General features: G+C 45.5%; 1 protein-coding gene across 1 annotated transcript in view; it reads left to right on the forward strand.

The window, feature by feature from the left end:
* The first annotated feature begins 230 nt into the window (after window positions 1–230).
* LOC146172677 (uncharacterized) overlaps window positions 231–14,286 on the forward strand; it is a 31,704-nt gene continuing 17,648 nt past the window's right edge. The window contains exons 1-2 of the mRNA XM_084583904.1: window positions 231–293; window positions 7,179–7,518. Coding sequence (XP_084440030.1) covers window positions 7,247–7,518 — 272 coding nt within the window. The 5' untranslated portion in view covers window positions 231–293; window positions 7,179–7,246. The remainder of the gene's footprint in view (window positions 294–7,178; window positions 7,519–14,286) is intronic.

Consider the following 14,286-nt stretch of genomic DNA (forward strand, 5'->3'; position numbering starts at 1 on the left):
AAAACGTTTCAGCGCGCTTAATAGACAATTGGTTAGCGACTAAGAAAGTTCAAAGCTTGAAAAAAAAAAAAAAAACGCATTGAACTATAATTTCTCTGTCACACATTTAGAGCGAAGCTCCACTTCTCGCATGTAGAGCTAAATGTCAAATCAGGCTTGGGAGTGACCTCTAACGGAAGGCACGGCGCTGCCACAGCTGTGCGCTTCAAAGACACTCCGTCGCAGCACCGACAGTCGCTGCAACCGATCGCTCTCGCCAGTTGTGTCCCGTGGATCGTCCAGTGACTCGTCAGGTACGTGATACACCACCTAGAACAGCGGTGGCAGGAGAGCGCGCAGCAATGGAGGAACAAGTGATATGTGTGAGCGGCATGTTGGCAGATGGAGAATCGAGGGAACGTTGGGGTATTAAATGCAGTGAGAGGCGGCCGGGTGTCTGCCCTGCTTCTTCTATTAGGGTAGCTGAGCTGGTTACGAGGCAGGACGCCGACGGCAGCGACGACGCGAAACGCAGGAACGGGCGCCAAAGAGCAGTGCTCTAAAAAAATTATGTCAGCGTCATCGCCAGGAGCCGAGCCAGTAGCTGTCCCAATCCCAGCTGAACGCGCTGAATAGTGCTCTTCGCCAGGCTCTTTTCTTTATTGTGTGGCTTCGACATAAGATATTTTACAAAAAGAAGCTCCAGTCGCAACCGTGAGTGCGGTTTAGCAATTCTTGGATGCCGTAGGGTGCCGAGGGAAACAACAGGGACCTAAGAAAAAAAAAAAGCTCAAACTGAACCAAAATTTTCAAAAAGCTGCTCCCGAAGATTGGTTGAAGTCAATGGTTTGCTGACATCATTAGACATTGTTACAGTCACACGTCGTGTGACGTCATAGGTAATGTGGCGTCATAAGGCATGTGGCTACCAGTACCAGTGACGGCAGTGGTTTGATATGGCGTCACACAGCCAAAGGCTGTGTCAATTTGTACTCCTAATGCCGCGAAACACCAACGGCTGACTAAAAAATTACACGTCATCGAGCGGTAGCATAGGAAGCCGAAAAAAAGCGGTCAGATCTTAGATATACAAAAGTAGATGTACAAAATTTGTCAATAAGGAGTCAACAACGTCGCGGCAGCGATAATGCTTTCGCATTCTCTCAATGCAGTTTCTTCAGTGATCTCCGCGTTTTTCCTCCGAGGCCGCTGCTATACTGCACATTTCTTTTCCCACTTGTATTTCCTTTTCTCCTAGTTTGTATTTCAGTTGAATACTGACATCCCAGAGGCTTGTCTAGCACTGTGTAAATTGCGTGAATTTCAAGAAAAGAAACATTGGTGGTGGCTTAGTTTGGTTAAGCCTGGATATCAAAAGCGAAAAGCTTCGGCGATGCCATGGCTTAGCTTGTGGTTCCTTGGCGTAGTTGTGGCTTACCTTGTTGTTCATGGGGCCACCTTATAGATATTCCATGGCTTATGATTACGGTGAAACATTGATTACAGCCGTACATCACATAAGATTAAACTTTATTCTGATTCCTCATCATCATCACCGTTACACTTTTGTATAGACATAAACACAGCCCGGTGAAAGCGCGCGGCACCGGCTAAAGGTTAACCGGCGGAGTCGCGGCGGCGGTTGCGGCGGCAGTGGCGGCTCCGACCACCTGCGCCTCTCCTGTGACGTCACGTGGTTTGCGCATGCGCAGCTGTGGCTTTTATTGCGAAAGCAATACTACGCCAGGTCTAACTGCTCGCCGCTGTGTGCCGTGTCCGTGTCCATGACCGTGGTCTCCTGGCAGGAGCTGCCAACTTGGGTCTCTCGTTTCACGTGGGGCGGTTATGTCACACTCAGCCTGCCAGGACCCTTGCATTCATGTTAGCCCTATAGGCCACTAAGGCACGTTCAAACGACTTGGTTAAAGCGGGGCTTTATATGTATTTCTAACGACATAGCACACACGAGACTCGGAGTTGACTAGCCTAGTGAAGCTTATCGCTTCAAAATAATTTCGTTGGAAGGCTTAATTTTTATGAAAAATGTAAGGCAGGTGAGGGTGATGGGCCAAGTGAGTAGATCGTCTTCAATGTTGATGCAGGAGGAATGAATGTTACAATAGTGAGGCTGCGGTATAAGTGCGCATTGATAGTGCCTAGCTTGGGTTAAGTGCAATTTAAACTAAATTTTGTGGTGGCCGCGAACTTTTCCGACCGTAAGAGAGGGGTGCGGCGAATTAAGATCATCTAGGTGTGAACGAAGGTCTGCATTGGGCAGCTTGGTGGGCTCTTCATGGCCATTCATCATCTAATGTAAGAGGACATGCCTATAGGGTCAGTGCAACAGTAAGAACTTTCACGGGCGATCCCACGGGCTATCTCATTACCGAGTAACGCCACATGGTCAGGAATCCCCATATAGTTCACGGGATGTATGCAATTGCTTAAGTTTATCATCTGTGCTTTACGTACTTTTTACAAAAAGGTTCTAGACTTGCATAAGCAAACAGCTACGCTGGCGCGCGGAAATCCGAAAGAGGGCTGAATTTTTATGGCAGTAAAAATTGTGGAAGTAGTCCTGCGGATCTTCCCCTTAGCAACTTTTATTGCTAGTGCAGAACTTGGGCTGCAGTGCAGCCCAAGCTATGGCACCAGCTGTGAAACGAGACATTAGCATTTCGCTGCGCCAAAGGCTTCTGGGCTTGTTCGCACCTGAGAAAAAATCAAAAGCGCCACGTTTGACCGCCCACAATGGTTCTCCTACCGACACCATTCTTACGCCGACACTAGGGTAGGCTTAGATGCCGCGGTTGATAGTAATGCAGTTTCGGCCCGAAATCCCACACAGCGTTGTGTCTATGCGGACGCAGGGTTGCGACAGACAGAAGTGAACACCCAAGGGAAATATACGTTTACCTCTCCATGCAGTACAATGGCTACTTTACCGAAGCAGCTGCATGTTGCTCCAAAAACACCTGTGACATTGCCAAAGCAATTGCGATAGTTCAAACTGCACAGGTCGAGAAAAAAGACGGTTTTCTTTGAAGGTTGCAAGTATTGAACAATGGGAGTAACACGAAAGTCTCGAGCGCCATCAGGAAGCAACTACTGCTAACTCGAAACTGTGGCAAAACGTGCTTTGACCATTTTGCGGTTCATTTATTTGTTATAGAGTTGTTAAGACCGACACCATGAAATGTACTCCAGATAGATAAAATGAATCTGGAGCCTCTCCGCTTGACCGCGCAGATCATATATACCTCGTGCAGCTTCGAGAGCATAAACCTCACATACTGCACTGCAAAAAGGCGACCACCCCTTACGACAGTGGTTGCAATTTGTTCTAGCAGAAAAAATAATTGTGGGGGAACATAAGTTCCGCCATCCAGGGCATGACGCTATAGCGTAAGGCCCGAGTTGGCAGTTCCTGCTAAACGCAACTTCACGCAACCATAAGCCGATTAAATGCTTGGCCATGTCAACTGGCAGCTACTATATGAATATCCGCACCTGTTTTATTTTTCGCGCACAACAACAACGCCGACAAAGTCGATCGGCGCTGTATTTCCTCGTGAATGGGGCCTGGAACGCTATCGCGTCAAAAGAATAATTAAATAACGCGAAAAAAGAAAAAAGACTGCAAGGCGTGTATAGGTCTTGCATCTGTATTGCACGCTGTGCAGTCTCATCGCACAGCTTAAGGCTTTCCGTCTTCGCTTTCTGGCTAAAATGCTTGAAGTCACGCGGACTCCGGTCGCACCTGTTCCATAGACGTCCTCTGTGCGTGGACCGGTGTCTGTTTTGTCTTTGAGACTTGTCGAGCGGAGGAAGCACAATGCGTGCACAGCGCTCATTGTTCGACGAGCGTCTGCTGCGGCCGGAGCCTGGAAGGAGAAAGCGTGACGACGTCCTCACTTCTCACTGCGGCCCTTCAGGGCGGGAGATCCCCCTATATTGGTGCTGCGTCGAAAGCAAGAACAAAGTATGACACTCCTTGTCAAGTGGTGTTTCGTTACCCTTGCCGTCTTCGGAGTACACTTCCAAGGTGAAGTACACTGGCCTTGAGAACTAATAGGGACTGTGGCTGTGCCTGTTCACACCATGAGATGTGATATAGAACAAACTGGTTAGAGCTAGTGTATCAGTGTACCGCCTTGAAGCTAATATATCTGCGAGCCCCTGTGAACGCTGGTTTTGAACAAGCCATAGATACAACTAAATTATTTTTGATTCTGGACAGCGTGCCATCGTAGCTTTATCGCATATGCACCCCGCAAGTGCTGGACCAGAATGGATCGGGCTGGAACGCCCACAACAATGCTCATTCGAACGGGGTACTCTGAGCGTGCTGTTATTGCCACTTCCGTGTCCGTGCCGTGCACAACGCTAATGTGTAATCGTGAACAGACTTATGTCGGAGCCTGTGCTTTGGATTGTCTCCTTGGGTGGGATACTGGCCACTCTATGGTCGGTGTTTGTGTATCCAAGCACGCCCAATGAACTGATGCCAGGATATGTCATGCCAAGCGATTTGATGACCTCAAGATTGGCTACGAAAAGACTTCAGATTTACCATGTATCAGAGCCGCATTAGAACGAAATGTCGAAAGTAGCGAAAGATTACTGTTCTTCAAAGAATTTGGCTGCCCCATTGGCGACGATAGCGGTAGTCTCGCTCCTTCAGTTATGACTATATTAGTAAAATTTGTCTTAAAAAGCTCATATTTCATAAAAATAATTTTTGAATGTATAGTGATCCACAGTGACTTCGCCTTGGTACGTGACCTTAAATGTTTAGCTATATCAGGGGCTAACAGCGCTTCTCTTCGGGGAGATTTGCTCATTTCGTGCGTTAGATAGGCACAAAGTACCTACACTTGACAACCAGTGCACTGCTGCAAATGTTCATTTAAAGCTTGTGTAGAATGTAACGGCAAATATTGGGATTTCCCGCGGGCGGGTAAAGATGTCCGGCAGACTAACAGGATAGTGTTTGGTTTCCTCCTTCAGGCCAGAGGACTAAAAACTATGGGTGCAATAGAAACAACTCTATAAAAAGCATACATAAGCACTCAAAGAACTAAGAGGCAAGTGTAGGATGTTGACCGTCCTGACAAGATAACTGAAAGAAGCAGCTCCTAGGGAAAGCGCAATGTGGGGAGTACATGTTGTTTATTGATGCGACCCGCAAGCTCTACAGTCTACACGGCATTGAGAACAAACTTCAAAGTATTGAGTTTGAGCCCTTTTTTAACATATATGATTCGGTACTGCAAGTTTTGGTGATATAAATATTACTACCATTAACGGCCATCAACCGGTAAACGGTAAGAATTATGCGGATATTGTAACACTGACATGAGCAATGATAAAGTGCATGTTGCCACACTTTTCTGGCTGTGACCCTAATGGGTGAGGCTGCATAGCAACATACACTGCAGCATGAAGGCTATACTTCGTCTCCGAAGCTGTTTGCAGCACTGCGAAAGGCAGCGGACACCAGGCCCAATCAGGATCATGCGACCTATATTGGGTTAATTGTGCTCTGACGCGCCTCTCGCTCTACAAAATGGCGGGGCCACAGTCGAAGCACAATTACCTTATTATAGGTCGCAGGATCCTGATTGGGCCGGGCGTCCCCTGCCTTTCGCAGTGTTGCAAACAGCTTCTGAAACTAAGTATAGGACAACTGCGCCACCTTTGCGGCGCAACCCTGGTACTTAAAGCACGTGTTGAACGCTGATTTTTCGCTCCATTGTTAATTAAAAAGACCCTGTCCTTTATGATGCAGGATGGAGTTATGAAAATAGAGCGGAACATAGAGAAATTGTCTTTTTCAATCGTGCTGTTGATCAAAAAGAATTTAGCACTGTAATCAGTTTATGATAGAGAAGAAATGAATTGTTATGTTGTTCTTTCTGCACGTTCTCGACGTGAGTCTATTTAAGAAAGGTAACTGAAACCATATTGTATCGCGGAATTTGTCGAGAACTGAGCAGGAGCAAAAGTTTAAGACGCAGCTGCGTATGTATTGCAAATTTGTGGGTATTTTTCTCCTGTAGAAAGAATCCTTGCAGTGACACATTGTTGACTTCAACGCAGCAATGGAGCTAAATTTATTCTTAAAGAGTGAACTCAACTTTCATTCGAAATAGCAGCTAGAAGAGAAGACAATATGAAAGAACATATTACCATGTATTCAGCTACTGTTTATTTGAGCCACATTTTTTTTTCTAGTCATTTTCTTCATCGCGCATGATATATTTATCGCTTTTTTGGCACATAAACATTTGTAGGATAGTAGAAACATTCTATTATTATCTAAAAAGAAACGGTAGAAAGGCTTGTACGTAAGTTCTGTAAGGGAAAACATGCTCTCGGTTGTTGAGCCACAACTAAGTGCTCGTTTTCGGCCTCCGATGTAGCTCGGTCCGTGCTGGCCGAGTTGAATTCCAGTAATAGTGACTAAACATCTATGAAGTCACAGCACATTAATAACATACGGTGGCTTGAAATTATTGGAAAGATTTTACTATCATATCCATAAACTTTCACTTTGCAATTCCATCATCGTACTATTATAACCCCACTTGCCATACCAGCGTACTTTCGTCGAGTTTATGTTTAAATGTTTATGTTTATGCCGTGTATGCCAAAAACGCTCCCGCATTTGTCTCTTCCACAAAATGTGTGATCAAAACAGTATTTTACACATTCTTTATGTCACCCCAGCATGTTTTATTTCTTCGCGGCGAGACCATAATGAGAAAGATAGCATTCCATATTTTAACACCGTCGTGGATTCTATCTCATTTTCCCCCCAAAGCTAGCAAGGACTGGAATAAGTTATCACCCTTATTATCAACTATAACTAACCCTGATAAGTTTAGAAGAGCGCTTGAAAATGGTTTGCTTTCATGTATGGTTAGTGTTTATTTATTTCTGTTTTTCTTTAATATCTTTGTTTGCGTTTTTATGCTCCCATTGCACCATATCTGCTACCTTGAATGTCTTAACTTGCGCCTATTTTGTTTCATTGCCCACTGAGGAGGTGATAATCTAGTAATTCGCTGCATTTGTGTAATTTGATTATTGGGATTTGAAATATGAGTGCTATAGAGATTTTCAAAACTGTTATTTTTAGAAACTATTGCAGGGAATAGGATTCTGCGCACTAACCAAAAACTTGTTTTTCGCAGAACACGCACGTGCTCAGCTTCTTGGGTACTTTCGAAAGTGCGTACTTCCGCACGAAGTCCGAGCTCGCATGTGGGAGCGCTACGACCAGTTCTGCACTGGCGGTCGCAAGCTGGAGTGGCGACGCCGCACGGGGCGCTGCATCTGCAAGCCGGGATATTACCGCGACGAAGAGACAAAGAATTGCTTCGAAGCGAAGCGCTGCGGAACGTGCGACAGCTCCAAGCACGAAAAGTTCAATGCCTGCCTCAGCGACTGTGAGATGATCTGCGGAAAGCGAGTTATCCAGCAATGCAACAAACCCTGCAAGCCCGGCTGCGAGTGCATGAGGGGATACATCAGGTGAGGATCACGTTCGCTTTGAACGTTTTTGACATCTGAAGTACAAAAGTGGGGACGAATAATTAATGTATAGTGCAGAACATGTGGACGACACAAAAGAGCATATAGCCTGCGTTGGTTTGAGAGGGAGATAGTCGTTTTGTATTCTTGCGTGCTACCCTTGTCAGTTGTGAGGTAACACTGATACATAGCCACTCCATCTGGCCGATAGTGGTGGATTATTTCAGCGTTAGGTATATATGACTGATTTCACGATGCCTTCGTTAGAACACTTGATACCTGCTTCAAGCCCTGCTCAATAGAGAATATGCTCCGTGGTTTGAGATATCTTTTTCGCAGAGCCTTAGGAGCGAGGCATGCGGCTAAAAGGTGCCAGATAGTGCCGTAAATATCATTTGAAAACACGTACTCTCTATTATAGTCCTATTTTGGTTGCTGCGCGCTTCCGTGCACTGAAATGTTTTCCTTAAGGAAGCTCTGAGTCATGCAGAGAGATCAAAACTGCTCCACTCACTTTGAATATTTTATAAAACTTGCTGATGAAGATTTTCATAATTTTTCTAATCGAGTGGCTCGGGCGTAAAAGAGTTTGAAGTCGTCGTCAATACAGTGCCATAAATTTTTAAAAGGAAAAAAAAAATTAAAGCCCTACAGCGTGCTAGCTGTGTTCTAAATTTGATTCAAATACTCACAAAAGCGTCTGTATGGAATTCTTATATTAGAATGTTACCTCGGGTAACGTTTCATAGGCCGTTTAGATATTCAGGAAGTACAAACTGGTATAACAAATGACTTGTAATCAGCAATCCGAAAAAAAAAAATTCCCATTTTGATCTACAGCGCGTCGTAAAATCATCGTCTAGCCCTTCCAATCTCAAGAGGGACGCAGAATCCGCTTTTTATAAGCGCAGCGAAGAAAGTTCTGAAACTGGACGGCGACACATTCTGGAGAGGTCTTAAAATGACGTTTAAAAATGAGCAATATGACAAGATCTTTGCACTATGAATTCAAGTATTTTAGAACTCGTTGGGAATACGAATTCTAGCACCGATTATGTAGTAACAAATTTTGCTTGTTTCATGGATTGAAAGAAGAACACTGGGTTCCTAAATCACTCTCCTTCTATGCACACTCTACAACTACTCTGCTATACACTGCATGATTGTTGGTGTTACCTGCTGTTCTGCGGAATCTGAAACATACAATCCCGGAACAGCAGTCACTAACAGCATCGAATAAAAGACCAAACTGTAAAGAATAGTCATATAACAAGCCTCTTACGCGCTTGAATGGTGCAGCAGAAAATCAGTCAGCACTAAGACGCAAAGAAGCAAACGATTACTCGGAATCTTCTTGAGACGAGCTTTTTTGGCCGCGATGACGTGCGTTTACCCACGTCCTTTATGTCAAGAAACAAACTAAACACAATTTCTCGCGTTTCCCGGCTCAGCATGCATGCCACACCGATTAAAGCCGGAAAAGCTCAAGAAGGGACAATCAATGGCCGCTGTGAAGCGAACTGCGCGATTGACAAGGGAACACAGATCAGGCACTCACACAGCAATGAGCACAATGGTAATGAGGATTGTTGCTGTAATTCCGAAACGGACACGCAACATTTAAAGAGGCGTAGGTGAGAGCCACAAGCTCGGCAGAGCCGTCACTGCCGCTTGTGAGCGTCGAGGCAGGCTACCGTCCACTGAAACGAACTCCGAGCAAAGACAGTTCCCCAAAACTAGACGCATTTTCGCTAAAAACGCTGGTATATTATATCTCCAAAATAGCGGAGATTTTTCATTACTGGTTTAGAAAGACCGCTAAAATAAACCGCCTTTCTTTCTAGAACTTCTGTTATCGATAAGATGGTCTAAGTAGACAGCGATTAGACCAGACTTGTGCCCTCACTCAATACGAGGTCAACAAGCTCAGCGAAATTAAATGTAATTCCGTCCAACACTTCTGTTGTCAATGAATGGCAAAGAAAACGCGGAGGTACAACTTCTCTTCGTAAGCTTTCCTTTAGCCGTCTTTCTAGGACAGATTGAATCCTGATGGCAAGAGCCTTTCCAAAGCTTTATTAAGGTCGACTTTTAGTATATCTCTGAAGTGGACTTACTTGTAAGACGACGTGCTACTTCGAATCGGATACGGGCATTTTATTACGCAAAATAGTAAACAATTTATTTTTTTCACAGACAAGGTGCTTTATGAACTACACTGCTATTAACGGATTGTTAATATAGGCCCCGCGTGTTACATTCGCAGCTAGAGGAAATACTGGAAACGTTTTACCAAGAAACTTTCATTGTGTCAAGAGAAGCTGCTATCAATCTGTTCTTTATAAAATATTATATCTAGTTATCTCTTGAATATTACAAGAGATCAGCACTACCTGATTTCAGAAACGATGATCACAATCCTAGACCTACTCGTGACTGCCAATGTCTGCGAACTGCCTCTGATCGAATAGAGGAAAACCGCTCACGATACGAACGATGTTTCCAGAGTGAAGGTGCATCGACATTAATGTCTGGCTTCAGGCTTCTTCTTTATATTCGCCTTTTACAGAAAGTGTAGGCCAGCAGGGGGCTCTCGAGCAGGTCACTTTGTGCAAGGGTATACAGCTCCTTCTTTTTTTCTCTTAGTCGGAGTATGAGGACAGGACGGCGACAGCAGCGTCAACGTGCAGCCAGGGATCGATGCTGTTATAGCTAGAGCTTTAGAAGCATCTTAGAGAAAAGCAGAAGAAAAGCTCTCTATTGGCTTTGAACAGAATTCGACGTTTAAGCCAACGGGCCCGCCCCTTAAAAGCTGATGGCTCCAGCGGCCACTGCTGCAGTGCTTGCCCGGTTCACCATCTGGACATCGTTATCCGGGATAACGCAGTACACGAAACATGGGTTCACTGGGATTGCAACGTGACTACTGCGACTAAACTAACTTCACGGGGCACATGACCCTGGGATATCAACGCGAGTGCAGTACGGTAAAAATGTGGCCTTCAGTATTAGGGTCTTCAGAAGAAGCACCTTCTATATATATGTGCGCTTAAGTCCTTCCCGCTTTGCCTTAAGTGGGCAGTCTGGTGCCACAGACAAGTAAAAATAGTATATGCTAAGTCTGGTGCACCTTACCACTTTGTACCAGTATCGTGGGAAAAAAACTTGCGGCATAACCAGGATATTATATCTTAAATTGACTGGAAAAGTCGGGTTTTCACAAATGGTGGCGCCATAGTGTGTCCTTTTGCTGCCCCTAATATTTCTTCTGTTTGGGAACATACCATATTTTATGACGATGCCACCATGGCAAACACACAGATATTGGTATCCATTTAAACTCAAGCCAACCTATTTTTTCTGTGTTAATAAATTACAATAATGTTTAGTCCTTAAAAATTTGCTTGATTCGCTTTTAAAATGCGTTTAAAACAGACCACCACACACTCAAGACGCCGCCATACTTGCAGCGGCGCTGCAATCTGTAGCACTGCTATAGACAAGAACAGTTGCTGATATATGCGCTAAATATCGCCGGATTTATTAAGGTTATATATTCATTTTATTGTGTTTCTAGCTATTTTGGTACTCTAAATTAGTTTTAATAAACTCTGGGCCTCTTAGTTAATGACACACTCTGCACGCGACTTAAAGGGGCGATGTCAGGGTCGATCGATGTATTGCCGTTTCTTACTTCTGTGAATAATATACAGGTCTGTTATTCTACACGCACAACTTTAGTGCATAGCAAGCGGTGCATATTACAGAAAAAAAAAAAGCGCGATAGAAATCGGAATCGAGAAGCTCCTCCTACCGAGCTTCTCGATTCCGATTTCTATCGCGCTTTTTTTTTTCTGTAATATGCACCGCTTGCTATGCACTAAAGTTGTGCGTGTAGAATCACAGACCTGTATATTATTCACAGAAGTAAGGTAGCGAATGATCTAGCCCGAGCTCTCACAAACCGGGCGGATCCCCATCCCTACCTCACCCCTCTCCTAGGACCCTACGGCGACAGGCTGGAACACCTACGGTTAGAAAGAAGAATTTTCTCACCACCACACAAACACCTTCCTTCCTCGGACGCTATAGACTGGAGAAAAATACAAACACATTCCCTAATCTTCAAATTTTAAATAAGATAAGCCCAACAAAATACACGAGTTACTGTCCTTGGTGCGGTGCAAGCCCCACACTCTTTCACATCTCTTGGGAATGCCAGGACAAACCTGACCCAACGTTAATAGTGCCATGCCCGACACACGAGCAGTGGGAGGCGGCCCTGACCAGCGACAACCTGGACCAGCAAGCCTGGATTATCCAGCTAGTCCGCAAGTCAGCTGCTGCCAGCGGAGCCCCGGACTAGGGGCACCGACCACCCAGCTCCTGCGAATATTTACTGATTATATGCTCATTAAAAGTTTTCTCTCTCTCTCTCTCTCTCTCCTCCTACCGAGAGCGACCGCCATCTTTAGATGCTCGTGTGATGTCAGAGATGATACGCGGCGGAGCGTCGTCTGCAATGAAGGCTGCAATATCAAAGGACACGTCTCTCTCTCTTTTTTTTTTTTTTTGACCATTGAAACAGTGGTTGTCCCTCATGCAGGAGTGTTTGATGAAAATGTTACCGCACGAAGGCGATATAGAGTAAGGCACGTTTTTTTTTTCGTTTTTTTTTTTCCAGAAGGCACAGTCACAGTCAGTGGGATACACGCGATTACTTTCCTTAGCGACTTATCGACGCACTGATCTGTCGCATCACACTTGCAACGACGCCAGATCGACCAACTGTCGCCTATCACCGTAGTGTGGGGTTTTCGGCCCCGCGACGCCGACGGAACTGATCAGCGGACGGTCGCCCGAGGTGTTTTGGTCGGATCGCGTTTGGAGGCCGAGCGAGATCTCGATACCCCATGAGTGAACGGCTTGACCGTCTATGCTAGTCTTTAGCAACGTCTTATAAAAAATTAGTTGTGGTTTAACTCTGGTTAACCCTAGTTGAATAGCGATAGCAACGGCGGAAGCTTCTTTTGGCTGCTACATTATTTCCACATATCACGCCCTATCAGTGTAAGGTGCTACATTATTGGGGACACTTAAGCTCATCGTTTAAGAGTATGAGGCGAGAGCGTAAGTTACCAGCCTTCTTCTTCTTCTCCGCCTAGGCTGTTCAGGTCAAGCGTGGCGTACGCCGGGGATATGCGACGGCTCGAAACCCCGAGCAGTATTGCTATGGCAGTAAAAGGAAAACAAGCGGCTCCAGTTTATATGTTTCCCCTTCTCATTCGCAATGACTTGGTCAGAGATGTTAGTCGACGCCGAACTACCGGCGCGGTCCGCGACGAATAGGCCTAGCGCGAGATACGCGTGGTTCGGGTCAAGAGTTTCGGCGATTACGGAGCGCGCATTCACAAGCTTTAGCGGTTGAATGTGGTGTCGAGTGTAGTTATCGACCACAAAGAGACGACTGCTTACATCACAAAGCGCGTGCACATTTAGCGGGAAACGTCGATGTGACCCTGTCTGACGAGCGTAGCCGGCAGCTGTCGGAGCCGCTTGTGGGTAGGGAGCGCAGTCGTAATCCGCGAATCGGCGCATTCCTGTGGGAGGTTAGGGCTCACACACTGAATACTATACTAAATGGTGTATGTTTACTGCGTATATGTTGAAGCACTAACGAGACGTCATTTGGATCGGGAGTCGGTGGCTGTCGCGCGCGCGGCGGCGGGGGAGGCGAGACACAGAGACGGCGGTAGATGAAAAGCTCTTGTTCGGGCAGTGAAGCGCTTTCGAATCGCGATTGGTTTTGCGATGGCGCGACTGAAGAGGCGGCGCATGCTTTCGTGCGCTGGCCGTGGCAAGACTGAACATAGTTTTGCAAAAAAGAACGCTTTACTAGCCGGGAATAATTAAGCTTGTCTAACACGTGCACATAACAAGTCAAAGGGTACCGCTCCGTTTAAAATTTTTGACTGCTTTTTGACTCTAATGTCGCAAGGTATGCTCTCGCGTCAACGTATGCTTATTTGGGATTTCCTCTTAGTTTCGGACCGAAAGAGAGACGGGCAATAGCTCAGCAATCAGCAACACAGCGCTAACCCCTCCCCCCTTTCGCCGCGCTCACGGCAGAAGGAAACGTTGGACATGCGCTTTTTTATATGCGGCAACGATTTGTTGATAAGCTAACTCTCATAACGGAAGAATATTATGCTTCTGATTGTATGCATAATAATACAGCATAAGGCCATCGATTTCGGCCTACTCGAATATCTCTAGAAGAAGCCCAAAACAAGTGTGAGGATCACTAAGGTCGCATATTATAGTGAAAGCTTGTCGAAGAAAAAAGAATATGCGAATAAAATATTGTTGCTGAAGAAAAAAAAAGCTCTAAGTGACCACCATCCCCGGCGTGCATGCAAGAGCGCAGCCGACACCGCGAAAAATAGAGACATGGGGATGAGATCTCGTTGTGACGTCAGCGGCTAATGCTTGGCAGAACAAAAAGCGGCTTTCGACATTATGAATAAAAATTCATTTTGAAACTATCTACCAAACCGAACGAGTCCAAACTTTGAGGATTTTTAATTTAACGTGTGTGTGTATAGTGAAACGCAATAATCAGTTTATGCTCAAATATTAGCTGTCATGACCCCTTTAAGCAGCGGGGCAGTTGCTGTGTTCATAGAGCTGCATAGTCACATTCTAGCTCTATGTTGTGCCCACGACGACATTGTTTACCGACACGGACTACTAGTGAGAAAACGAGAC

Source organism: Amblyomma maculatum, chromosome 11 (assembly GCF_055883805.1).
Source record: "Amblyomma maculatum isolate TAMU_Amacu chromosome 11, ASM5588380v1, whole genome shotgun sequence".
In the NCBI taxonomy this organism is placed as follows: domain Eukaryota; kingdom Metazoa; phylum Arthropoda; class Arachnida; order Ixodida; family Ixodidae; genus Amblyomma; species Amblyomma maculatum.